General features: G+C 33.0%; 2 protein-coding genes across 5 annotated transcripts; one reads left to right on the top strand and one right to left on the bottom strand.

Moving 5' to 3' along the window:
• Positions 1–21,696, top strand: LOC126737456 (inositol-tetrakisphosphate 1-kinase-like). 3 transcript variants are annotated; one of them, XM_050442368.1, is made up of 6 exons: positions 1–251; positions 311–409; positions 5,786–6,047; positions 12,560–12,967; positions 20,819–20,902; positions 21,201–21,696. In XM_050442368.1, exons 1-6 carry the CDS (start codon positions 141–143, stop codon positions 21,269–21,271), a joined length of 1,035 nt encoding a protein of 344 aa, XP_050298325.1. In that variant the 5' UTR covers positions 1–140; the 3' UTR covers positions 21,272–21,696. The 3 variants fall into 3 exon arrangements, with proteins under 3 accessions (XP_050298325.1, XP_050298324.1, XP_050298326.1); XM_050442367.1 differs by having other exon boundaries at positions 2–251; positions 12,548–12,967; XM_050442369.1 differs by lacking the exon at positions 20,819–20,902 and having other exon boundaries at positions 4–251; positions 12,548–12,967.
• LOC126737455 (nonsense-mediated mRNA decay factor SMG9) lies at positions 20,718–26,454 on the bottom strand. Of its 2 annotated transcripts, XM_050442366.1 has the most exons (8): positions 26,294–26,454; positions 26,041–26,242; positions 25,813–25,988; positions 25,352–25,758; positions 24,367–24,511; positions 24,159–24,309; positions 23,894–24,101; positions 20,718–20,881 (listed from the first exon to the last, which is right to left on the bottom strand). In XM_050442366.1, exons 1-7 carry the CDS (start codon positions 26,348–26,350, stop codon positions 23,908–23,910), a joined length of 1,332 nt encoding a protein of 443 aa, XP_050298323.1. In that variant the 5' UTR covers positions 26,351–26,454; the 3' UTR covers positions 20,718–20,881; positions 23,894–23,907. The 2 variants fall into 2 exon arrangements, with proteins under 2 accessions (XP_050298323.1, XP_050298322.1); XM_050442365.1 differs by lacking the exon at positions 20,718–20,881 and having other exon boundaries at positions 23,881–24,101.
• Positions 26,455–26,521: the final 67 nt, after the last annotated feature.

The raw sequence follows: 26,521 nt of genomic DNA, 5'->3' as shown, positions 1-26,521 counted from the left end.
ATTGACGGTTCTGACAGCCGTTTGTTGACAAAAATGTTTACTTTACGCAAAAGTTAATTATTCGGTTGTGGCATGCTTCGTAAAACTAAAGTACCGCAATTTAAACGATTTCAGTAACAACAGGATCGGAATTCGTTAAGATGCCGGCGAATAAACGTATCGCGGTCTGGATGTCTGAAAAGAAACTGCAGAAAATCAACTGGAACGAATTGGTTGCGGTGTGTTCCAAACACGGATTCGAAGTTTTTAAGGTAAAGTTTCCTTGTAATTACGCTTGTTTTAGGGTTAAATTGTTGCGTTTTTATGGTAGTTGGATCTTAACAGAAGACTGGAGGAGCAGGGACCATTTTGTGTCTTGCTGCACAAACTTACTGATATTATTGCTTCGGCTAGCCAAGGCGATATTAGGGTAAGTTAACTCAACTTCTATTAACCCAGGATGATAATGTATAAACCATATAATACAAAGATGATATTTAAAACTTATTAGTAGTAAATCTGGTTCCTAGAGTTTAGTAGTAAAAAGTCTAATTTAGATCTTCAGTTTCTAAAGCCCTCATTGCAAAAGGGCCTAACTAAAAATATGGATTGACACCCTAGGCATGTGATAAAACGTAATTCATGTAAATCCCAGCATAATTTTATTACTGATAATTACATATCACTTTATAATTGCCGATAGTTAGTATTCAAAAACCATAATTTGCATGTCAAATAATTATATCAGAATTCAAATGCCTCCACGGGTTATAAAGGAAACCCAATTAAGGAGGTTAAACCCGCGGGCGACATAAAAATAGCATTAAAAACAAATTATAATAAGATGTTAAACCATAAAAAAATTTCATAATTAAATGTCTGATATGTTACTAATCGAGGACATGTTATACCGAGAAGTGTATAATTAATGCATTTTTATTCAATTATATGCATATACTTAATAAAGGCAAAATACTTAAATCATTTTGACATTAATGTGGTGTATAATTTAGTAGTTAGTGGTAATTTAACCCCAAAATTAAAAAATAATAAATATATTAGTCAACCACCTGTGTGTATGTGTGTGGTGAGTCATATGCTCGGCTATTGTTTAAACAAAATATTATTATTGTAATATTGGCACATTCTTAAAAAATTCTGAACAACATGTTTCATGAATATTAATCATCCGAGACCATTTTTTAGTCTATCCTTTAGTAAATGTGTCGCTAACTAACTACAGAAATTCTTCATGAATGAAATTATTCCTTAGGAATCACTTAAGCTTTTAGTGAAAGTCCACTAAAAATTCCTGGAATAGTTTTTTGATTATCATGCAGGGTGTTGCCAGAGAGGGGTAGTCTTAACCTCTAGACCTCTAGCGTTAACCTCTAGAGGCCTAGAGGTTAACGCTAAACCAGTCATCCGGCTAATTGAAACTTTACTTTTGAAAACGTATATTTCGTAACTTATTAATTTCTAATTTCACTTAAATAATTAGGCTATTAGGTAACTTCAATCTAAGATAAGGCTTTACTATACCAGACATATTTACATTTCGGGGGCTCGAAGCGCTCGCAAGTGAAAAGCGAATTGAAACAATTACGCTCACTTTGAGCCAAGAACCTACGGATACTACGGAAAACGTACGACTTTGCCAAAGACGCCCAGTATCTGAAAATCAAATTCAATCATTCCTGGTTGGAAATGTACTCACCGTGGTTAGCATACTCCCGCCAACAATAAGGAGCCTTCTGTACACTATTTCCACAATCTGAGCTTTGTTAGATGTGTTTTAGGTTCGTTCATTATAAGGCCATTTTGTAAGTTCAAAGATGTTCATGAATACTGCAGAAAACACGCCGATACTCACTTTCATAAGACGGCATTGGAAGCAGCTAAATCTTGTCTTGATAATGTGCCAGTAGATGTGCAAATTTATTTATTTTTATTTATTTATTTATTTACACAAGCATAAAGCTTTTACACAAGTCAGTGAAAAATATAACTCCAAATAAAAGTATTAAACTGTAAAATTCGTTTTACCTAAGAACAAAAATAAAACACATATAAGCCTAAAAAGTAATGCTTAAAAACACTTAACACTAAAAGTCAAGAGACCCAGCCTATGCAATAGCACTGAAATTTGAGCTCAGGAATTCCTCAAATGAATAAAAAGTATTGGTGACTAAAAAATGTTTTACCGTTGTCTTATAAGCATTAAGAGGCAAATCCTTAACGGAGACCGGCAGGACATTAAAGAACTTAATTCCATAATAAGACACGCCATTGCGGGTACGCTCGAGTCTCCTAAATGGTGCCACCAAGGAGCCGCTATTTCTGGTGTCATGACTGTGAGTGCTAGCATGAGTCGCAAACCTGGGTAGGTTTTCCCTAATGAACACAAGGCACAGAAGTATGAAGGCGCTTGGTAAGGTGAGAACTCTCAGAAGCCTGAAGTGGACCCAATCCCTGTATCCAATCTGCGCAATCACTCGCAGACATCGACGTTGCAATGCAAAAATCCTGGGCATATGCGCTGAATGACCCCAGTTTAGTAAGTTATACGTCATAAGAGAGTGAAAATATCCAAAGTAAGCTGTCCTGAGAGTACCTGCGGAGACAGACCCAGACAAATTGCGAATCAGGAAAGTACACCTTGATAATTTGGTTGACAATTCATCTATGTGACCTTGCCACGTCAAACCACTATCCAATCTAACACCCAGAAAATCCACAGACACACCTAAAGATTGTTGCTGGGAATCAACGTCCCGAAAGGAAAAAATTATATTTTGAGTTTTGGACTCATTTAAGCACAATCTATTGGAAGCGGCCCAGTCTCTAAACTGAGAACAAGATTCTTGAGCCTTGAGCGAAATGTTTGCGCAACTCCTATTAGTACACAGGGATGTAGTATCATCAGCATACAAATAGAAAGTGCAATCAGGGTGACAAGTTGGTAGATCATTAACAAATATAAGAAACAGGATAGGCCCGAGAACGGATCCCTGAGGCACTCCATGCTCAATCGACAAACTCTGAGACCTACATCTCCCAAAATAAACAAACTGACTTCGGTCACTCAAGTAGGAATGTAGCAGTGACAGACTTCTCGAACAAAATTTGTAGTGGTTGAGCTTTTGAAGAAGAATATTATGCTCCACACAATCAAAAGCCCTAGATAAATCGTAAAGTGAGGCTTGGGAGTACAGAGCACTTTCAAATCCGTCAAGCACCACGTCACACAGGTTCTGGACCGCACCAGTGGTGGAGTGTTTCTTTCTAAACCCATGTTGGTTCATATAAAATAACAAATACTCTCAGGAAAGTCTTGAAAAAAACAGGAAAATTATTATAAGATCGATTATTTCCTGCATTGCGTTTTGCGGATCCCACGACCTAGCATTAAGGGGGGCAAGCTATGGTGATGGAATTCTGGAAGGGCTGTATAAGATGCGAATTGACGCAGGAGACACTATTTTAAAAAACCATCTTGAGCATTGAAAGAAAAATGCAAGTTATCGATCGGTTGGCATCCAGAATGAGATTATCAGTATTTCTGGAGATGTTATTAAGGCCGACTGCATCAAAAATGTGAAGATATCGCAAGCATATAGCATTTTAGCAGACGAAACAGCGGATATCTCTGGAAAGGAACAGCTCTCAGTTGTCATAAGATATTTTGATGAGGAAACCAGCAACATTGAAGAAGTATTCCTCGGATTTGCTGAGCTTACAGCCTTGGACGCTTAATCGATTGCGAACGAATTCCTGACGAAAGAGGATCTCGATCCAGAAAATGTGTTGGTTTAGGATTCGATGGTTGTTGCACTATGTCTGGAAAAGAAGGTGGCGTTCAGGCTATTTTGCGTAAAAAATACAAGGAAGCAGTATTTTTTCATTGCTCGTCACATAAACTCAACCTGGTAATCAGTGATCTGAATGCTCTGCCGGAGATCCGAAATACATCAAAGGCCATCAAAGATATCATTACATTTTTTCGTGAATCGGTTCTAACAAGAAAATTAATACCCAAGGTGGAGCGAGAAATACGAGAGCATCAGAGTTTTTAAAAAGAACTTTTGTGATATAATGGAGGCACTAGAAACCCTGTCTCGAGATGGCAATATTGCGACAAGAAAACATGCATATCAGCTCCATGCTGCAGCTTCCAAAGTTTCGTTTATTTTTAGCCTTGGATTGATAGACAAATATTCCGCTCTTTTAGAGCCAAACAGTAAACGTGCTCCAATCAGTCTCCTTGGATGCAGTTCAGGCATCACAGCATATTGGTCGTATTTTAAAACTGATCAAAAACCACCGTGAGAATCCCGAAAAAATAACAGAAGAAATTTTCAAAGATGCTTCTGTTATTGCAGAAAAAATTGGATTGGATATGAAATCAATACCGCGTACTGCTGAAAGACAACAACCCATCAAAAAGCCCCTCAGCATTTTGGCGCAGGTCTATAACAATTCCTTATATTTGGACTCAATTATAAATTCCCTAGAAATAAGGTTTTCTGAAGAAAATAGACCATCATTTACTTTGTTGTCAAAACTACATCCTGCGCAAATGAAAAACATTTCTTGAAGAGGCTTGCGAGGAATTTAAAAATTTTTACGGTGTTACAAATATCCAAAATGAGATGGAGCTTTGGAAAAAAATATGGGAGGAAAAACCAGAATCGGTCAAAATGAGTGTTGTGGACATCCTCAAGGAAACTGATGATTTCTTTCCTGAAATTAAGAAGGTTTTACAGATCCTTGTTGCATTAACTTGTACAGTTGAAATGTCATTTAGTGCCTTAGGAGAATCAAAACCTGGTTGAGGAGCACCATGCCTGAAACCCGACTCAATGGCCTCGCTATGATGAGTGCTTGAAAAAATTGCACGATTTTGTTAACAAAGTGACTAACGAATCCGCAAAGAATCCTAGAAGATTATGTTTCAATTGATTTTCATGTAAATTAAAATTTTGGTTTTTTGTCTTGGTGACGCCCTTGGGTAGAAGTTGTTGATAAAATAAATAGGTCATGTATCTAATTGATTCTTATGAATTCCTGTATCCTGTTTTAAACTAAATAAATAAATCACACATAGAGGAAATATGTGAACAACTAGGTAATGATATGCCGAATGTGTAGGTCATTCAGCATATACTTTCGGACAAAAAATAAATGTCTCGAGGAAACTGTGGTAATAAATGTTTATTTTCCTAATAGTTTATGACCGCTAATAACAGACCGCGCGAGTTTATTATTTTAATTTAAAACTTGAACGTATATAGTGGCAAAAATGTTAATGTGCTGCCGCGCTAATACGCGTTCGGTATGTAAACTTTCCCATAATAAATGACGTGTGAATAAGTAAAAATTTTCATAGAGAAACCTTTTTTGAATTCAGATGATTTTCAGAAAAAACCTCACGATTTCCTTGCTATTAAAGATAGAGGCGTGATTCGAAGACTGACACGTGCATTATTCAATTGATTTCTGCGCTATCCTAGATAGAGACTCGATTCAAACTCCTATTATTTGGAATTAGTGATTTTCTCCTTTAACTTGTCCAATTATACAAGAAAAATATCACTTTATTCTCATACTTCTCTAATTCAAAAACTGAGGTAAGGGTATATATAAATGAGAATTCAACTTTTCCCCCTAGTCCTATATGTTTGGATCATCTGGAATTATTACTTCAAATTTTCCAAATATACAAGAAAAAATCACTTTTTTTGACTGCATGCCATATGCTTTAATTAATAAACTACTGATTTATCGCGTCGTTTTCCCTTTTTAGAGTACAGAGATAATTAACGATGTCGAAGCGTACCTCGCGGAAAACCCATCGATAATGGTACTGGACCCGATTCCGAACGTCAGAAGACTGTTGGACCGGTACGTGTGCTACAGCATGATCCACCAAACGAACCTGCACAGCTACGGGGTGTTCACCCCCAATTTTTGCGTACTGAGAAACGAGGACTTGGACGTAATCAAGGCGGAATTAAGGAAATCGTTAGTCACTTACCCGTTTATTTGTAAACCGATCCTCGGACACGGTAAGCACGTAAAATATACCTGTACAAAGCCATTTGATAGACTTATAACCATGGATGTTTATATAAAACGAGTTCATACACGCATACAGGGTGTTTCGAATTCGACTTTTTGGTCGTCGGTTTTTTCGGACATATCCCTATCTCGGTTCTTTAATATCCACGGTATCAATTTAAAATTATGTTTTTCTATTGTGGTTTATCCAATTACGTACAATGACACTCATTTTATAATAATTCTTCACTTATTTTTAAACTGCGTCCTTGATATATGTAGGAGAGCCAAAATCTCGACTTTTTCGGATATACCCCTGTCTCAGTACTTTAATATTTTTGGTACCATTCTGAAATTGTGTTTTTCTATTGTGGTTTATCCAATCACGTACAATGACACTTATTTTATAATAATAAACCCGTACCAACTTGACCAGAAATGCTCCTTTATACCAAGCCTGTTCAAGGTTTAACACACTAAATAGTGAGAATAACATTAACCTTTTTAATGGCTCTACAACTGCTTTAAAAAAAAAAAAGGTCTATCTTCAGCAGCATAAATTATTGGTTGTCAATTGATTACAGTTAATTCATTAAAATTCTTGATTTGATCAGTATTATTGTAGTTGGAGGTGTTTTGGGCGCTTTGGGTCAGTTTTTTTTCTTCTGTACTATTCATAATTACTTTTGGGTGGGTTTACTCTTGTTATATGTATGTTTGTTAGTTGAGTTGTATTTTTTTATTACCATATTACTTATAATTGTCTTTTGTATTGAGATTTTCCTATTAAAATAATAATTCACTTATTTTTCAACTGCGTTCATGATATATGTCTTGGGAGAGCCAGAATCTGGACTTTTTTGGATATATCACTGTCTCAGTACTTAAATATCTTCAATATCATTCTGAAATTGTGTTTTTCTATTGCAGTTTATCCAACCACAATTGCATTGTATTTACACAGCAAGTGAGATTCGTATCATTGGTACAAATCATACGAATACGTTCCAATCTGAAACACTCTTGCAAATCGCATATATGATTTCACTACAGTCAGGATACTTATTTATTTATTTCTCAAAACCGTAAGATACATATACTGTACGAATAAATGGGGTGCGTCGTAGTACACCAAATCTTAATTCTAAAATATTATAATTACAAGTAAAATTAAAAATAATAAAGAAATTAATTGACAAATCAAATATTAAGTAAAAAATCATTGCCAAAGTTCACTAAACAAAACCGAACAAATACAGTGAACTAAAAACTAGGATAACATACAATAAAAACACTCTTAAAAAAAAATTAAGAGTGGCATAACTGAGGCTATAAGACGCAACAATTTTAATTTTATTAATTTTATTTTTGGTATCAACAATTTTCAACCCTTATGATGAAACTCAAATTATTAATTGTTTTGATTTCACTAATGTCAGAAGTCATATCCTAGCCAATGAGATCCCAGCCAATTCTTGTATATCCCTACTGAAACCATTTCTGGCGCGAAAATCTTTGACCTCTAGGAGTTTTGAAGAACAAGCCTTCGAAAAAGGTTGAGTTCTTGGTATTTTTGCCGGTTTTACTCCAATGAAAAGTTGAGAACTCACCGTTTTGGGTATTTTAGTTCGTGGACACTAAATGCCATACTGCAATAATAGTGCAGGATTATAAGTGGTGTAGTTATATCCCAACTTTTGCAAGGTTCTTTGTTTAGTGTCCAGCTTTGTGTTCCCAAGAAAAGGTCAATTCCATTGGTAAGTTCTAACCTAATATTTTCATTTGGCATCTTGGTTTAACCCTTTCGGCCCCGATGGGACAAATAAATGTTACAATTAAATTTAATTATGCGCTAAACTGTTTTATTTTTTTAATTCAGACTTATTAGAATTACTAAATACCCTGGTTCCATTTGAAAAAAATGAGATAAATTATTCATGGCACTCTAGATTGAAATATAAAAAATTAAATAATTTAAAGGTTAGATGTCAAAAGTTGACATATGGCGTATAATTTTTCTATCAAAATATGTCAAAAAAAATGGGGGGTCCTATTTAAAATAAGAAAGTTAGGGTCATTTCCTCGGTTAAACCGGAAGTGACAGAAAACAACTGAATACGTCAGCCAATCCCAATTTGGGTGTTACACCCACGTACCAAATTTCATTTTTTTAACTTAAAAATTAAAAAAGTTATAAGGGCGAACCACTTTCCTAAGACACCCGGTATTGGTGATGTAAATGAAGGAAAGTTCCCCTCGTGCTATGGCGAATATTCGCTCACGTTCGCGCAAGATAGATCGTTCTCTCGTGCGTGAACGTTTGTCAGAGAATTTTCAGCACGATTCCGTATTCGGCGCGCTTTATTTTACGGCGAACATTTAGTAGGTATTCGTTAGTCCATACTAAACGTCGAAATCGTTTGACGGTGAAGATAGCGGGAATGCTAACCTATATTGCCCGCAACCTTAATCTGATGGCCCAAAGACAAGGTGAATCAACGTCAATGGAGGTAAACCAACCTCAATCCTTGGATCCTTCTAAGTCTACACAGACAGCTCCTCCTCTGGGTGATCAGGTCCATGATTTATTATTAACATTAGAATCTGAGAATTCAGAGACTGATGAGTCCGATGACGAAGAGAGCGGGGCCTACAGTGTTCACGATTTCGATTCCAATAGTAGCATTGGGCCAGAAAGTTTAGAGTACCTCAGTTAGGTTAAAACTGTATTTTTGGTTTATTGCAGATTGCAGTATATTTTTTTATATAAAGCTTTTTTTCGAGTTACTTTTTACTTCTTACATCATAAAACGTTTCTCATGTTATTTTCATGTTACTTTACCTACTTTGTATTTGTATTCACATAGCACAGCACACAAACTAATCTCAGTTTTTAAGAATATAATATCAAACCTGATTGGTAACATAAATTCTTGTATATTCTTTAAAAACCCCTTTAGACATAATATTTGGTTATTTATGATGAATATTCTTATTCTATCCGGATTTATTATTAAAGCATTAGGAGAATATTGAGCATTTTTCTAGGCATTTTGAGAATTTTGAGAAAAAATCATGAAAAATAAGTTTTTGAATACTTTACCACATCCCAAACATTAATTCTCAGGTTTTTTTCGTTTATGATTGTTTATTCTCGTTCATGCTCGTTCGTGCTCAGGGAACATTCTTTTAAATTACGTGCTCGAGAGTTTTACATCACAACCCGGTATATATATAAAGTTTAAAATAAAATCAAGAAATTAATCGGCAATAAATCAAATATTTGGTAAAAAGTAATTGCCAAAGTTCGCTGAGATACAGTGAACTAAAAAGTAGAATAACATATAATAAAATACAATAAAACCACTCTAAGACCAAACTATAAATAGAAAAAACTAAGAATGGCCAAACTCAGGGTACAGGATTTTGCCTGAAAATTGTCTGGCAATTTAAAAAGGGTCAGGAAATAATCATTGTGAGAGTGTTCAGTAATGGCATTAGCATGACTTGCACTAGTTATTCAAATACTCATATTAATCTCACTTCTCTAAGTACATTTTGAATGACCCCTAAATCTAAAAATATGTCTGCTTGCTAACACCAAAATTCCTCATTCCCCTCCTAAAAATGAACGAGGAACCAGACGTGAGAAGAGTGGACAAGCACTTAAAAGGGAACCATTTTTGTATATTCGAGGCATTTTTGGTGTATACTCCACTAGTATTCAAATTAAGTAACTAATCCCGTAAAACCTTGTCAAAGTTATCAAAATAGCGGCCAGTGACGGGCAGCTCAAGTATATCGAAGAAAGGAATCAACGGCCTATGGTATGTTCATTTTTATTATCCCTTTTCTTTCATAAATTTATTGCTCTTACTTAGTTAAAATTGTGAAGTTTAACTAGAAAAGTGGCATATGTATGAACGCGTAGTTCGGTCTATACTTGGTTATAATAAGTCTATGAGCCATACCCAGTTAAGATTTTTGATTGATCTTTGAATTTTCCAGGTTCCCGTCAACTTGTAGTTTGTACATTTGTAGTTTTAATCTCTCCACATAATTTGAATGGAGCGTCCTGGATGACACCTACAATAGCGATCACTTTCCCACTTTACTCAGCATTCTAAATTGGAGTTATGCTATTATCAATACTATTAAATACAACTATAAAAAAAAACAAATTGAGAAAACTTTAGTCTTGAATCTACGCCACCAGATTTTGAAAACCTCAACATAGATAACCGAATTCATTCTAGAAACGTACATTAAAAATAGACCTCCCACTCATCCGTTTAAAAAAAAAAAACAACACAGTTCCTTGGTGGAACTTAGAATGTAAAACAGCAGTCTCAGAAAGGACAAAAAGCACTGGATCTATTTAAACGTTACCCCACAACTAAAAATGTAATAAATTTTAAAAAACCGATCCAGAAAAATCATAAGCAAAGCCAAATTAGACTTGTGGAATGAATTTACTTCTTCAGTTAATTCCAATACTACAACCAACTAGATATGGGATAAAATACATAGACTCAAACGAATACCAACTCGAAATATTGCTGGCCTTATAGAAAATAACTCCTGGATTACAGACAAACAACAAATGTCACAGATCTATACAGAGCATTTTGCTAATGTTCATAATCATTGCACCCATAGAGTTTTGACCTACTCAATTCGAAACACTTCAAACAATTCTTTTACGTACAACATCCCTATTACCATAAACGAACTTACACAGAAATTACACTTCCCCCGGGCTTGAAATTAGAATATCAATGATCAAAAACTTACCTATAGCAAGATTAAAAACTATCCTAGGCCAACTACCAAAAAACTGGAAACACTCCATTTTAATTCCAGTCCATCTATGTAAACTCCTAGAAAAAATAGTTAACAATAGACTAACCTGGTATCTTGAAAAACACAAACTTATAATTCCAAGCGGATTTCAGGAAAAATCGATTTATTTTATATCACATCGCAGGACTAGAAATAGACATTCAAGACTCCATTAGACTAGGAAAACACACAACAGCAATCTTCCTAGACCTTAATAAAGCATTCGACTCAATTAACAGGCAAAGCATAATGTAATTTATAAGTAATTTCCTTACTGATAGAGCATTCCAAGTTAAATTGGGAAACACATACTCCAACTACTATACACAAGACACAGGAGTCACCCAAAGTGCGGTCCTTAGACATTTTTTATTTTATTTTTTAATTCTGTATAAAATTTTAAGTATATTTTGTATACCATATCCTATACGTAACCTTAATATTTATTAAGAAACGATTAAATTTTTTATAAATAACCATGAATTCTTGGAACAGTTTATAAAAAAAAAAAAACAAAAAAATTAAAATTAATGTTTAAATTGTTGACCATTAACTTCCTGACAGTAACCGAGTCGATATTTAAATTCTTGTAATACTTTACTCATTGTTTGAGGCCGGATTTGTTGTATCTCGGCTCTAATCCTATTTTTTAATTCTTCTAAACTTTCAGGTTTATCAAAATAAACTTTAGATTTTAGATAACCCCATAGATAAAAATCCAATGGGGTTAAATCTGGCGACCTTGCAGTCCATTAAGTAAAACCCTCCCTTCCAATTCAACTATTTGGGAAAATGTTGGTAACAGGTAATCTTGTACTGTTCGCGAATAATGTAGGTGGGCGCCATCCTGTTGCTACCATATCGAATCTTTCGGTATAAATGGATTTTCACCATTTGGATAAAGTGCAATCAAACTAGGTACTATCTGATTTTGAAGCAACTCTAAATATATCTCAGAAGTAGGTGCGCGTCCTCAAAATTGGGACCCACGATTGACGTGCCTACAATTCCTGTCCGTACGTTTAAATTCTTGGTAAATTGTGGGTGACATCCATACTCCAGTGTGGATTTTCCGGTGCCCAATAACGGAAATTTTGCCTATTTAAAGAACCATTAAAAAGAAAAGAGTTGCCTCGTCGGAAAAAAACAATCTTACTTAAAAATTGCTGGTTTACATTACATTTATTCATCATTATTTCGCAAAACTCTATTCTGCGGATGTGATCATTTTCAATAAGCTCCTGAATTAAATGAATTTTATATGGATGCCATTTATTCCTATGCAAATATTTTAGAACACATGATTTATTGACCGACTGATCTGCAGCTAGTTGTCGAGTTCGTCGCTTATTTTTGGTTCACCCTGTATACATAAATTCATCATCAAAAAAATCGCGACAAGAAATAAAAATCGACGTGTCCGAGTCTTTTTTTTATGGCGTTTTCAACTATTAAAAAATCGTGCTAGACGCCAAAAGGTCTAAGTTACACGTCTATAATAAAAATCTCTCTCTAACTAGACAAGTGACATGTCTGAATGAGTTCGGTCTATACTAGGTTATAATAAGTCTACGAGCCGTACCCAGTTGAGATTAAAAAAAAATAAAACAATAGTTAATAAAACCCAAATCGCACAAAACAAGAATGGTCCCTTTGAATTTTCCAGGTTCCCGTCAAGCCCACGAGATGTCGATCATCTTCGACGAGAAGTACCTGGTGGACTGCAAGACGCCCTGCGTCGCCCAAAGTTTCATCAATCACGACGCCATCCTGTACAAGATTTTCATCGTCGGCGAGCGTCACTGTTACGTCGAGAGGCCGTCGCTAAAAAACTTCCAGGCGGGACAACGGGAATCGATCCATTTCGATACCAGCGACGTCTCGAAGGCGGACTCGAAGAGTCGATTGTCGGTCCTGGACCCGGACGATGTCGTGAACGAGCACCGATGGGAACCCGATCCGAAGGTGATGGACGTGATCGCTAATACGCTGAGGAAGTGTTTCGGGATGGACCTGTTGGGGGTGGACGTGGTGATAGAGAAAACGAGCGGTCGGTACGCGATTATCGACGTCAATGCATATCCAGGTATGTTTTGCTGTTTAATTGCCAAAAAAAAAAATGTCTTTCAATGGTGTTTTTTTGTGGTCTATTATTAAACCAGTGGTTCGGACTTGTATAGAGCAATAAAAATAAATAAAAAGAACTTTAATAATAGAGCGAACTCTCTAACTCGATAGAAAGAAAATTTCTTTCTATTATAGAAAAAAAGTCTAAACTCTACTCTCAATCTCAACTGGCTTCGATCGGGTAGAGTTCGGGTTAACCGTCGGAATAGAAATATAGAAAGAGGTTGTTTGGTCTTGCTATTACTTTCGTCTCTTTTTACTACATTGAAAAAAAGATGTATTTATCTTTGTTGTGGGGATGTTTTTGCAGCAGATTTCAAAATCAACGAATTCTCATATTAGACCATTAAGCCCCATTGTGCTAGGACCAACGTTTTTAAGAAGTGATAAAGGGTATCGGGTCGACTTGAAAGTGATTCTCATTGAAACTTACTAACTAAATAAAGAATAGTATTTTATTAGAAAATGTAAAACCATAACAGTCCACAAAAAAATAACTTACTTAAATCACTTGGTTACAACAGATAATTAGGGTTTTATTGCGGTCAAAAGATCAACGGTATATCTTTGAGTGAACTATAATTTGTTAACTACTTTTTTCAGGTTTAAAACGATCATTAAATTTATAAGGTCATATAGTTTATCCATGCCTATTTACACCCCGAAATTGGGAAATTCACAGAAGGGAATAAAATGGGTTTTATTACTCTTCACAAATTTTGAAAATCTTTTATCCTTAATTCAATCGTTTGTTCTTTCTCTTCCATTTCTAAGGCAAAATTAATAATATTATCTTAAATCTATATTTTAAGACAAATATTAAAATATAAATTTAATAGTAAATATATTTAAATACAAAAAAAAATATTTTAAGCTGTTATAAGTACACATTAGCAAAGAGATAAGATAAAATTAGGAGGATCCATCATAAAATTCGCCGTCTTATTGATACCTAAAATTACTTCAAAAATCTATAAGAAAACTTTTCCCTTATCGGCATCCCTTATGGATATAGGATGAAAACAGAAACAATAACAAAGCATACTTATTACTTAAAAGATCGATAATGTCGAATGACATTTCAGTAATTGACATTGTGGGCTGTGAAAAATCTCATTAGCTACAAAAATAGGCTGATGTTTGTAGATTGGGTGGTATAAGAATATATAAGATATATAAGAAAATGTTAGCAAGTGCTAATCGCGCATAGAACGATTATTTTCTTTCTATATTTTATCGAGTTATGCTGCTGTTTACTTCACAATCTTTATTTCAAAAATCTCGACGCGTTTCGGTTGTTGTAAAAACCATTATCAAGGGAAAACTATGGTTTAACAACTATTATTTTGCTTTGCCTAATGGTACTTCACCCTGGAGAAATCTATGGTAATCTTCGTAAAAGGAACTGTGTCGCGTCTGATTATATTTCTTTGAAAATGGTTCAGCACTGTAGTCCCGAAAGTAACAACAGTAGATTCCTTACGTCAAAATAATGTGATCAACTTGCCTTATTCTAACTTTAATAGTAACCGAAATACAGTAGTCCAGACTTAAACCCCATGGACTTCTGTATTTGGGGATAATTGAAATCAATTGTTTATGATAGTCCTATAAATAATCTCAATGAGTTAAATGTAAAAATTGTAAATTCTGTAAATAATATGTTAAAAAATAATGAGGATCTTGTTTTTAAAATACGGCAGTCAAACGTATTTCAAAATGTTAGTTAATGAAGGGCATTTTTAACAGTTGCGTTATTTAGTAGCGTTATTTGTATGTTTCTTTGTTTATTATTGTTTTTTGATAAACATATTTGTTTGAAAATAAAATAAGTAAATATGATTTACTTTGGGTATAATATAAGAATTAATAAAAAAGTCATAGTCATAATTTTATTTTATTTAGGATTGCATTGTTAAAAATCTAGTAAATTTAAGTCATTCACATATTATAAAAACCTAAAAGTGCGATTATTTCGAAAATGGTTGCTCTTAGCGACTTTAATACCGTATACATAATATACGGGGCTAAAAACAAGTTAGGGGTTTTAAAAAAGGAAAAACTAACGCAACGAGCGCCCTCTAAAGAAAATCGTATACGAAATTTTATTTTTCTTTTTAAAAGACTCGTATGTTCTAAATTTCATGTCAGTATATCAATTGGTTCGGGACCTATGAGAAAAAACCGATAAATCAAATAATACTTTGACACCCTGTGTTTCACTTACTATTAAAGTTAGGATAAGGCAAGTTGACCTCAATCACATTATTTTGACGTAAGGAATCTATTGTTGTTCGGGACACCCTGTATCAATCAATTGCCGTTTAGAAAGAAATTTTTTATACACCTGATTTGGAAAAGTGCCGAAGGTCTTCCCTTTCCTAAGGAACCTAAAAATGTTTCGGATTTAAGGATAATAACCATTTTACCAATGTTGTTAAAGATATTTGAAATAATACTCTGCAAACAAATGCTTAAATATACATAGCAGAAAATCAGTGAGGGTTTCGAAAGGGCTTCAGTACAACAGTAACTGCGTTGACGAAGGTAACAAATGAGGCCTAGGATACACTGCCTATTTTGCTTGATTACTCAAACGCATTCGATACGATCAACCATTAGTGACTGATTTCTAAACTTAAATTTTATGATTTTGATTTACCTTCTCTAAAATTACTCACATTTGATCTTTCCCAAAAAACTTAGAGCATAGAAATAATATAAAGGTAATTGTTCCAAAAAGCTAAATATTTTATCCATATAAGTTCCACAGGACTCGATTTTGTATTCTTTACTTTTTATTATCTTTGGATAAATCTTTGGAACCAACTGTCTCGTAGTCTTTTAAATTTGATTACTACATCTTAAACATTTTGATGAAATTCTTCTGAAAAATCACTGTTGTTCGTCTATATTCGTCCCTATTAAGTCAAATAAGCGTATCTCAAAATACTTAGTTCTGAGAAGAGTGAGTTTAAAAAAAAGTTTTAAAATTGTGGTGAAAATTAAAGGTGCGTATTAAGATTTTATACTCCCTATATAAAGTAGTATATAGTAGTATAATATGTGCTTACAGTTTTAGAACCTTCAGTTACAGAATTTTTTTTATAAGTTACACACCGTTTTAACCTGTATATGGTAGGGTGAAATCATCCCTTAAAAGAGATGCGCCTATTGATTGAATGCTAAAATTTTGTATATTAATGAAAATACATACTTACGCCCTATAAAAAATACAAATAATTTGCTTTAAACAACTTAAAATTTATTTATAACAAAAGGGAAAAATAAATAAATCGATGTATAAATCGAATACTCATTTTTAGATATAACCAAAAACATAAACACTCAAGAACAACTCAAACTAAATTTAAGTTTGTTTATGAAAATCGTATTAGGTTGACATTTAAAATTGAGTGAATATATATTTTAGGAAAAAGAAATCAACATATTACGTAAAAAACTTTAACTAAACTTATTTTGCACTACACAACTTTATTTAAAAAAAAAAAGAAAATTAAAAGAATTCAAGAAAACGGTGGAGGCTTGGGATTGTTCGAAAGTTCACTTATGACTGGCTATTAAAGAACCTAAACTTGATTATAACTATTAAATAAGAGGGCGCCACTTAGTTTTTTTTTTATAAATGAAAGAAAACTAAGAAAAAGACTTGGTATATAGGTTTCAATTAACAATTAAATGACCCTGGATAAGGTAAATTTAAAGAGGCAAAGAAATCTCAACAATACAACCAAATTATATTTATATCAAAGACATGCACACACATTATGTTCTAATCTGATAAATGTTAATAATTTGCTATGAATAATGTTGATATGATTAAAATAAATTTGACAAATGTAACATTTAAATTATGATTTCACTACTAGGTAGATTTCAGCACTTGAAAAATAAAGTGCAATTATTAAAGTTTTTAGTATATATTTGTATTACACAGGGGAAAGTTCTTGAACCTTTTTACCTAAGGCATATCAGCCTTAACCGAGTTATATCTACTTAGCTACCAAAAAAGGTACTGAAAAATACTGAACAAAAAATAACTAAAATTATAGATAAGAAATTGACGTATTAAATTATGATATTGATTAAATATTTGTAGCAATAAAAATTTAAATAAGTAAGACAAATCTAGTGTTGTGAGCAATGGAACGTTCCCGTTTATTCTCGAAGAACGTTCGCGACTTTTTTCGTGACGTGTATTCTCAAGAGCACGAATGAGCATGACTCCGAACGTTCCCAAAAAATGTGAACGTTCCCATAGCGTTAAAGAGTCAAAGTATAATAGCTCAAATACCGGCCAGCCAAACACCTCTACCAATTTAATGGAACTGAAATAAAAAAAAATAAAACTCACTACCAAATCTGGGGCTGAAATTAATAACATTGAAGATTAACATGATTCTTCTGAGTCTGAATTTGATTTAACGGAAATTCTGAGTGATTTAAAATCAAGCGAGCGCGAAAAGGAAGAGGATAGTTCGGAGGAGAGTTCCTAAATAGGTTATTTAAAAGTTTAACTTAATAAATAGAACATAAATAAACACAAACATTTTTAATTTCAGATATTTTCCTAATATGTTTCCTTTGCATTTTTTTCATTTATGCTCGTATGTGCTGAAAATTCTCGTTCATGCTCGAGGAACGTTCTCGAAAAATAAATTCTCGAGCATTTTACAACACTAGACAAATCTATGGTTAGTAATATTTAAATAAATGGAATAAACTGGCCTGTATATTCCTTCAAGAAATAAACGGCTAGCTTTCAAAACCGAGGTTGTGAATGTATACCATTTGTAGCTCAGCTATCCGGACTGGGAATCTCTAATACTACCTTTAACTCTGGCTCCAGCTCCACCGCTTTCAGTAATTTCCCGGGGAAATCAAAAGCCTGCAGCGATCAACAATTGAAGGAGAATAAAGAGGAAAACGGAAAAGTAAAACCCTTACTAAGTTTCATTCTCTATCCATCAAAATCTTGGGCATCCCGCACCAGAATTATGAATTAAACGGTTAAGGACTATAAATTACAAACCATATTGGCCACTTCCTGCTTCACAAACTTCGGAAATAAAAAACTGGCCTTTTACGTGCGCTCCTACCTGCAACACGGGAACAAGTCGTCGAAAAATGGATGCAGTTCCGACTAAATCAGTAACGACCCCACCTCTCGCCTGAGCTGTCAATATCAGCCAATCAGAGAAAACATTAATTAAGACCAATCAGAAAAGTGACGGACCGTCAACACAAAGCATGGATAATTAAATCAGGAGAGTGATGCGTTACAGTAGTAATGTGTGATTGTCAGTGTGAATTTAAAGAAATATGAATAAAAGAAGTTGACTGAAATTATTAATGTAATTATTGAAATTAAGGAAATATCAGTGGAGCGTTAGTAAACATAAGGAGTGGAAAAATAAAACGCTACACTCTTTGAGTTTTATTATTGGCGTGGAGCCATTACATAAGGCCATCAAATCAAATCAAAAAGTTGAGATTTTAAAAGCTGTTCGTTTTAAAATAATATATCTATAATCTTCTTGCACGTGGCTATTTTTAAAATAAATATATTCGGTGCTATTTATTTACCATTACCTCATGTATTACTATTGAATTTTTATTTTGACCACTACAGCCGTCCGAAAATAAGTTAATATTTGTAATGGCCATTGTCATCAGGAAAATAAACAATGGCACTCTTTAGTCTTAATGTTATATACAGTCAAGTTATAATTTGCTAATCTGCGCCGATAAAATAACTTACTCTCATTAGTGATTGATAAAAAAATCACTTCCTGAAGGTCGAACACAGGGCGAACTTCTAAAGGATTAGGCTCACTTTATTTGTGTTGTTTTTTTTTCGCGAACTTTTTCTTTTTCAAGTACATGCTGCTGGTGGTAGATTTCTTCTAGTTCCAACTTCCAACACAATCCGCACTGATTCTTTTTTAAATGATGGAAAGATATGCACGAGTCCACGAAGAACATCAGGGTAGAGTGCATAACTAATTTGCTCAATATTGTCAATATATAAATTACGCATGGTTCAGGAAAGTAATTGTCATCGGGGGTAACTTAACAATTATTCAATTTACTATAAATCTAAGGGACTTGAAATACGCCTGTTTGTCGTATTTCAAAGTTCAATATTTTCGTTTGCAGTATACGACGAAGGAGTGTAAGTCGACTTTCACCGTTTCGTCAAATCTTCAAATTTATTATAAGGAGTTACGCCCAGACCTATTTTGTTTATGCGAAAGCCAAGAGATACGCCAGTATGTCATAATAAAATAAATTTAAAAAAAATTGTATGTTTGGCAGGCTTATCTCAAAATTCATATTTTTTTGAAACACGTCCCTTGCACTTAATAGGGACGTATTTTCCTATCAAATAACGCTGTTTTTAAACTAAATATTTATATAAAAAATTATGTCAAATTTAAATAAACAGTGTTATTAAATTAGATATTGCATATATACTTTCTGCAAAAACATTGTTTTACATTAAAACAACCCTTAGCCCCCCACCCACCCCCAACATTTGTCTAGTTAAAAATTCTTTTGAAGAATCACTATTTTTCGTCTATAATATTCAATCTAATAGCCATATTTTTGTATTAAATATTTATTAACATATATATAATTATATCAAATTTAAATAAACAAACTGTGTTATTAGATTAGATATTAATGTCAAAACCAACTGTTATTCATGTGTATTATTTTGGAAAACAATTTCTTACTGGTAAGTTGTGGGGGGTGGGTGGGGGGCTAAGGGTAGGATTAGTGAAAAACGGTGATTTTGCAGAAAATAATTGCCTAAGAAAAAAATGCTTTTTAAAAAAATATAGGTGACAAAAAAATCTATATAATGTACTTTCAAAGGCTTTACAAAAATCTTAATATTATGAAAACTCCTGTAAGGATTTTATTAATTTTAATTTCCATATAAAAGCTGATGAGTTTCTTCATCAAGAAGGTCCCTCAAGTTGTCCTTGTAAACAAGACAACTCTTCTGGAGTTATTGAGTAGTTTCTCAGTGCATTGAAAAAAAATCTTAATACAGTCAAAGGCTTTACGAAAATCTTAATATCTTAGAAACCCTTGTAAGGATTTTATTGGTTTAAGTTTCGTATGAAAGCCAACAGTTTCTTTACTAAAAAGGTCCTTATACGTTGCCTTGCAAATACAACCTTTTTGAAGTTATTGATTAATTTCTTAATGCATGGAAAAAAAATCTTAATACAGTCAAAAGCTTTACAACAATCTTAATATCTTAAAAACTCTTATACGCATTTAAATTATATTAATTTCATGTGAAAGCCAATAAGTTTCTTCACCAAAAAGGTCCTTATAGACTAGCAAGGTTCAAAGGTAACAAACGCAAATCATGTGTCAAAGTTTAGATTAATAAATACTCTCGAAAAACCAGTTTTCAATCGATTACTTAATTATTTTAATACCAACAAATTGTTTTTAGGAAATCAATCATTGTTTATAACTTATAAAAACCACATGAATGCTATTGAAGGAATAGAATTTCCAAATCTATTTCCAGATGACACTTTAATACCTTGAAAAAGTGTGAAAAGTTTAAACAGTTTAAAAGTTAAGTACACTACTCTTTCTGTGAGAATCACTTTAAACACAACCATTTTCAATAAATTCAAAGTTTTTATTGCTCTATACATATCTGTAACGTACATTCGTTGAAATAAACACGCCACGGCGATGGAGTTTCAAGAATGACAAAAGCAACCTGAAAAGTCCGTTTTTTTTTCGCATTTTCTAGACTCCCTTTATGAGACTCCTCATCGGTTTAAGACCTGCGGGGATGTGAATAAAAATTTCTTACCTACAACAGATAATAGAACCAGTAAGTTTTTTTTTTAATAAGAAAATATATCATAAAAAAAATTGTAAATAGATCGTGAACAATTATGGCCTTAAATAACACATAAACCCATATAAACTGCGAGTAAGTATCGTGAGTCGAACTGGTTTTAAACTATCGAAGATCCAAAACATATCGGTTTTTTCCCTGACATATCATCATTGTATAAAACCTCCCTCATGTGGCTTTCATATGGTCCTTTACTAACTTTTATTTCCGGTCCTGTCAACCATTTAAACCGACTTAAAAAACCGTTAATTAGGTTTCGATTTTGTTTCAGGCTACGACGGATTCTCCAACTTTTTCGAGGCCCTACTCGAATGCATTTCCAAAACGGTTACCTCCGATTAGCTTTAGGTTGTAAATTAGGATCTTAATAATTATTAGTGGGAAATCATTAGGGGCTTCATTAATATACGGGGGTGTCCCTGAGGAATTACATATACCAAACATAATTAATATTTGCTTCTTTAGGACCCCTTGTGTCAAGCGACAAGAAGTGCTTTTTTTTTTTTGAATAATTGTTGACTAATGGTTGTGATTTATAATAATACGTTTATATAATTGAAATACTACTGTGTTGCCCCTAATGATTTCTCGAGATATAATAATATAATTTATAGCGTAAGGTAATACTGCCAAAATAATGAAACTTTGTATGTATGTATATTAGTGCTCAAAGCAAACGAGAAATGTCACCTGGACTATTATTATTATTATTTACGAAAAGAAACTTTTATAGCCTGAATAATAAAGAAAAACATTTAAAAGGGGAATATTTGAATTTTATTAGTAGCAAGAAGAAAGAGACGACTACATTTTATCCAGATAGTAAGTAAGTATTGTGTCGTGAAAATAAAAGAGACTAAGATAAAATCAAAACAATATATTACCTTATTGGTTGCAAAATAGCAAACATTTGTTTTAAACAATACCTGAAAAATCATACATAGAATAGAATTAAGCCAATACGATTTTTCAGTGTTATGCTTGAAATATTCTTCTTTAAAAGAGTACAAAAAATAAAGTTTTATACCCATGAAATGTGGACGTTTTTCATAAAGGGTGGTACTGGGCCTTGGCACAGTTCTATCAATAATTTTGTTAAATTTTATGGCTTATAATTGCAGAATTGTCAACTGTAATAAATTTGATCCACAAAAACACCCAAATGTCAATTTTAGACAACGATCAACGTTAAAACCCTTAGTGGATCTGACAAATAAATCGCATTTCTTATATGCCCTATTAACCAAGTCAATAATGTTATCTGTAAATGTTACAGTCTACTATGGCACCCACATATTTATCATGCTTACACTCCTGTAATTGTGCAAATAGTACTTCAAATATAATTGATTACATTTTTATTAAGAGTTAAAGACACAGAGCGATAAGTAAAACGTAGCCATTTATTGATCCAATAAACCCAGTTATAAGAATATTTTAAAATATTACCTACTGGGATTACTATTTCTTTTTGAGATAGACGTAAACAAATTACAAACTTCCAGTGAGGCTATTATAGAGTCAGATGATATAGGATATAAAAATAAAATATTTATGAAGTAGATGAATTTTTTTTCGAAAATTTTCACAAAATATTCATAACTCAAAAACCACTCAAAATAGAAACTTGAAAATTCGTATACACATTTTTCATGAAATTTAACTTGAGACCTATTTCAGCTTTTTCCAAAAAATGTACAGGGTATTGAGAAAAAAAATGATTTTTGAAGTAGATGAATTTTTTTTTCGAAAATTTTCACAAAATATTCATAACTCAAAAACCACTCAAAATAGAAACTTGAAAATTCGTACACACATTCTTCATGAAATTTAACTCGACACCTATTTCAGCATTTTTCAAAAAACGTACAGGGTATTGAGAAAAAAAATGATTTTTGAAGTAGATGAATTTTTTTTTCGAAAATTTTCACAAAATATTCATAACTCAAAAACCAATTAAAATAGAAACTTGAAAATTCGTATACACATTCTTCATGGAATTTAACTCGACACCTATTTCAGCTTTTTCCAAAAAATGTACAGGGTATTGAGAAAAAAAATGATTTTTGAAGTAAATGAATTTTTTTTCAAAAATTTTCACAAAATATTCATAACTCAAAAACCCCTCAAAATAGAATTTTGAAAATTCGTATACACATTCTTCATTAAATTTAACTCGACACCTATTTTAGCATTTCTTGAAAAATGTACAGGGTATTGAGAAAAAAAATTATTTTTGAAATAAAGACATTTTTTGATAAAATGGACACTGGAATATTAGTAGAACTGACTACCGGTCGCATAAGTATGGTTGGTTAACCCGTATAACCTCGGCATAGAGGGGTTACTAGAAATTACAGTCTTAGGCGCAATAAATTCTTTTAAAAAATTTTGTAAGTATGAAAACATGTTTTGACTTTGTTAATAATTTCTATAAAAGTATTTTCCGAAAGATAATGTTCAAATTTCTGAACGTAATCGTCGCCATTCATTATAACCACGTTATACAAACCACTTCGCGCATTTTATTAGATCTACAAGTCACTATTGCCAAGTTAACGGGAAAATTGTCGGTTAATTTTTGTTTTGCAATAAACTACTTATTCATTAATAATCGACTCGAATTTATTATTCAAGGGTTATAACGAAAATCATATACTACAAGGAAAATTTTATATGCAAATAAAATTGTCCTTAACTTTAATCAAAGACAATCCTTGTGTGCGTTTCTGGTATTTTCGATATTTAATTACGGCGGCCCTTGTCTGGATGTTGCGACAACAAACCCAATCAATTAATATATAATATATAAAAAACTAAAAGTTTTTACTTAGTTATATATTTCTTAGTTTTTCATACGTCGGGGTGAAATTTCTTTGCACACGTTTAGCTTAATACCGCCTGTTTGCATAACTTTGTATTTTCATGTTATATTTCAATAAAAAGACGACTGTTATTATTTACCCGATTAATCCTAATCAAGGCATCAGTTTAGTATATTCAACGAAAAACGGACTTTTCTTAACAGTCTCCCAAACTTTATTGCAATAAACCAGCCAGGTTTTTTCGGTGAGCTGAATATGAGTCAAAGGATTCTTCGTGGCACCGAACACGTTGGCCCTTAACTTCTTAATTAAATCCTCCAGAGGCGGATGCCCTCTGTAAATCGGGCCTAAAAACATCAAAGAACAATTTTTTATGACCATTTTAATTTAATGTCGTAACGTACTTTCTTCCTCGGACAAATATTCAGGTACGAGAAATAAATTGACTTGATTCTCGCAGTTTTCGGGGTTTAAAGTGGGCATAACGCTTCCTGTGGCCAAACCAAGTTTAGAGTGAAACTGCAGTTTGGTTTTTTGAAAGAGGTTGTCGTATACCTTATAAAAAATTATTTAATTAAGGGAATTATTTATTAATTAAAGGAAATCGCTTACCTTCGACATGATTCTGAATTGCATCGGTGTAAAGTCGGACATTTGCGCCTTATTGTGGACCATTATCAAATGGGGGTAATGCTCGCAATATTCGTCCTCCGGATTGGATATTGTTGGCTTGAGCATTTCTGCTGTTTGAATGAATCTAAAGCATCAAAAATGTCATAAAAGAAACATTTTTTGGTATAGAGAATCTGAAGTAATTTGATATGAGAAAAATTACAAAACTAGATGTTTGTGTGAAGAAAATGCGAAAATAAAAGACTATTTTAGGCATTTTTATAAGGAGAAACCACATTTTTGAAATTTTGTTTTTCTCAATATCATTGAGTTTTTCCAAAAAACGCTGAAATAGGTGTCTAATGAAATTGTCCATAGAACATTTATGCAAATTTTCAATTTTGAATTTTTGGTAGTTTTCGAGTTATGAGCATTTTGTGAAATTTTTAGGAAAAAAAAATGATTTTTTCAAAAAATATTTTTTTTTTCTCAATATCATTAAGTTTTTCCAAAAAACGCTGAAATAGGTGTCTAATGAAATTGTCCATAGAACATTTATGCAAATTTTCAATTTTGAATTTTTGGTAGTTTTCGAGTTATAAGCATTTTGTGAAATTTTTAGGGAAAAAAAAAGGATTTTTTCAAAAAATTTTTTTTTTCTCAATATTATTGAGTTTTTTCAAAAAACGCTGAAATAGGTGTCTAATGAAATTGTCCATAGAACATTTATGCAAATTTTCAATTTTGAATTTTTGCTTGTTTTTGAGTTATCTGAAAAGAGAAGCAATTTAGAACTAGGGGTTTGTATGACGAAAAAGAAGAATTGAAAGATTAATTTGGCACTTGCAGTTAAGAACTACTGTAGCTTCACATAAACTACTGTAAACAATTTTGCAAATTTTTTAACAAGAGAATTTCTTAAAATCCTATTCTGTTCACATGACACTAGCATAAGTCTATTTTAAAGAACTTAAACTACACTTACCTCACAACATTACTATCAAAGAACCAATCCTGTACCACAAACAAAATATGGCAGACAGACATCAAAAAGGCGGTATACTGCAACCCCTGAATCTCCCCGCTGTTTTCCAAAGGGGTGAACTCGCTTACAAGATTCGTCCGTTTATTTTCACTTTCAATTAACTCGTCTAATATCGAAACCGATAAGAAGGGCTGACAATCCAAGAAAATGATCCTGTGTGGAGATACATAAATGTCTATGCCTTGTGTGGTGTTGCTGCAATTTTCTATATTTTCCTCAGTCTGAATCGGGAAGATATTCGGGTCATTTAGATGGGTATCTTCCAGTTTTTGGGTTAAAATTGTCACGCCATTTTCAAGTGGTTCAGAGTGGCATTTGAATAAAGAGTTTTTCACTTTATCAGTGATCTGCAATAAATAATTGATTAGGTCAAAAATCACTGATTTAATTACCAAACTGACTTCTCTTTCAGTCAGCATGTTCAGTATAGTTGACTTGCCGACCCCTTGTGTGCCTACAATCCCTACCACTTTAAAATCAGTATTTTCTTGCAAGTACTCTTGCAAATGCTCAGTGTTTGTTACACCGTCCTCAATGAATTTCAGGGATTTTTTCATAAATTTCAATGTGGGTGTGCCTAAAATGAAGAGAAATAACCCTAAAAATATTGTCTTATGTGCACTAGAAACCTTCATGGTCCTTCGAGACATTAGTCACTGACTCTGGCTCTTTTACAGGTTTTTTCTTTGCAGTTGCAGTACCGTCTTCCGGATTTGGTTCTCTACTTTTAAGAAGAATCGTGGGCTGTTTTAGTTCTGATACAACCTCTTTTTCTTTAGTTAAAATTGGGCCAGTTCTGCTGCTGGAGTATGTTCGGCCTCCAGAAACATCCTGAAATATTTAGGTTTTAATAATAATTTAAGTGAAGTGAAAATAACTAACTCTATTATAACTTCTGCTCTTATTAGATATTATTTTTTTCCTTTCAAACTCGGACATTATTATTTGTTTGGAAGCTAAACTTTTTCAGGTTATGTCAAAGGTAAACAAATCGCTTGTCATTTCAGAATCTGATCGGCGTTGCCAAGTTTCCAATTATCTAAAAAAAAAACGCAATTTTTATGCAATTTTTTTAAATTTAAGTCAAGGCAGCACGAAAAAGAAGCAGAA

This window comes from Anthonomus grandis, chromosome 6 (genome assembly GCF_022605725.1).
Source record: "Anthonomus grandis grandis chromosome 6, icAntGran1.3, whole genome shotgun sequence".
In the NCBI taxonomy this organism is placed as follows: Eukaryota; Metazoa; Arthropoda; class Insecta; order Coleoptera; family Curculionidae; genus Anthonomus; species Anthonomus grandis.
The sequence above is the reverse complement of the archived record's forward strand: the minus strand, read 5'-3'. Positions and strand labels throughout refer to the sequence as shown.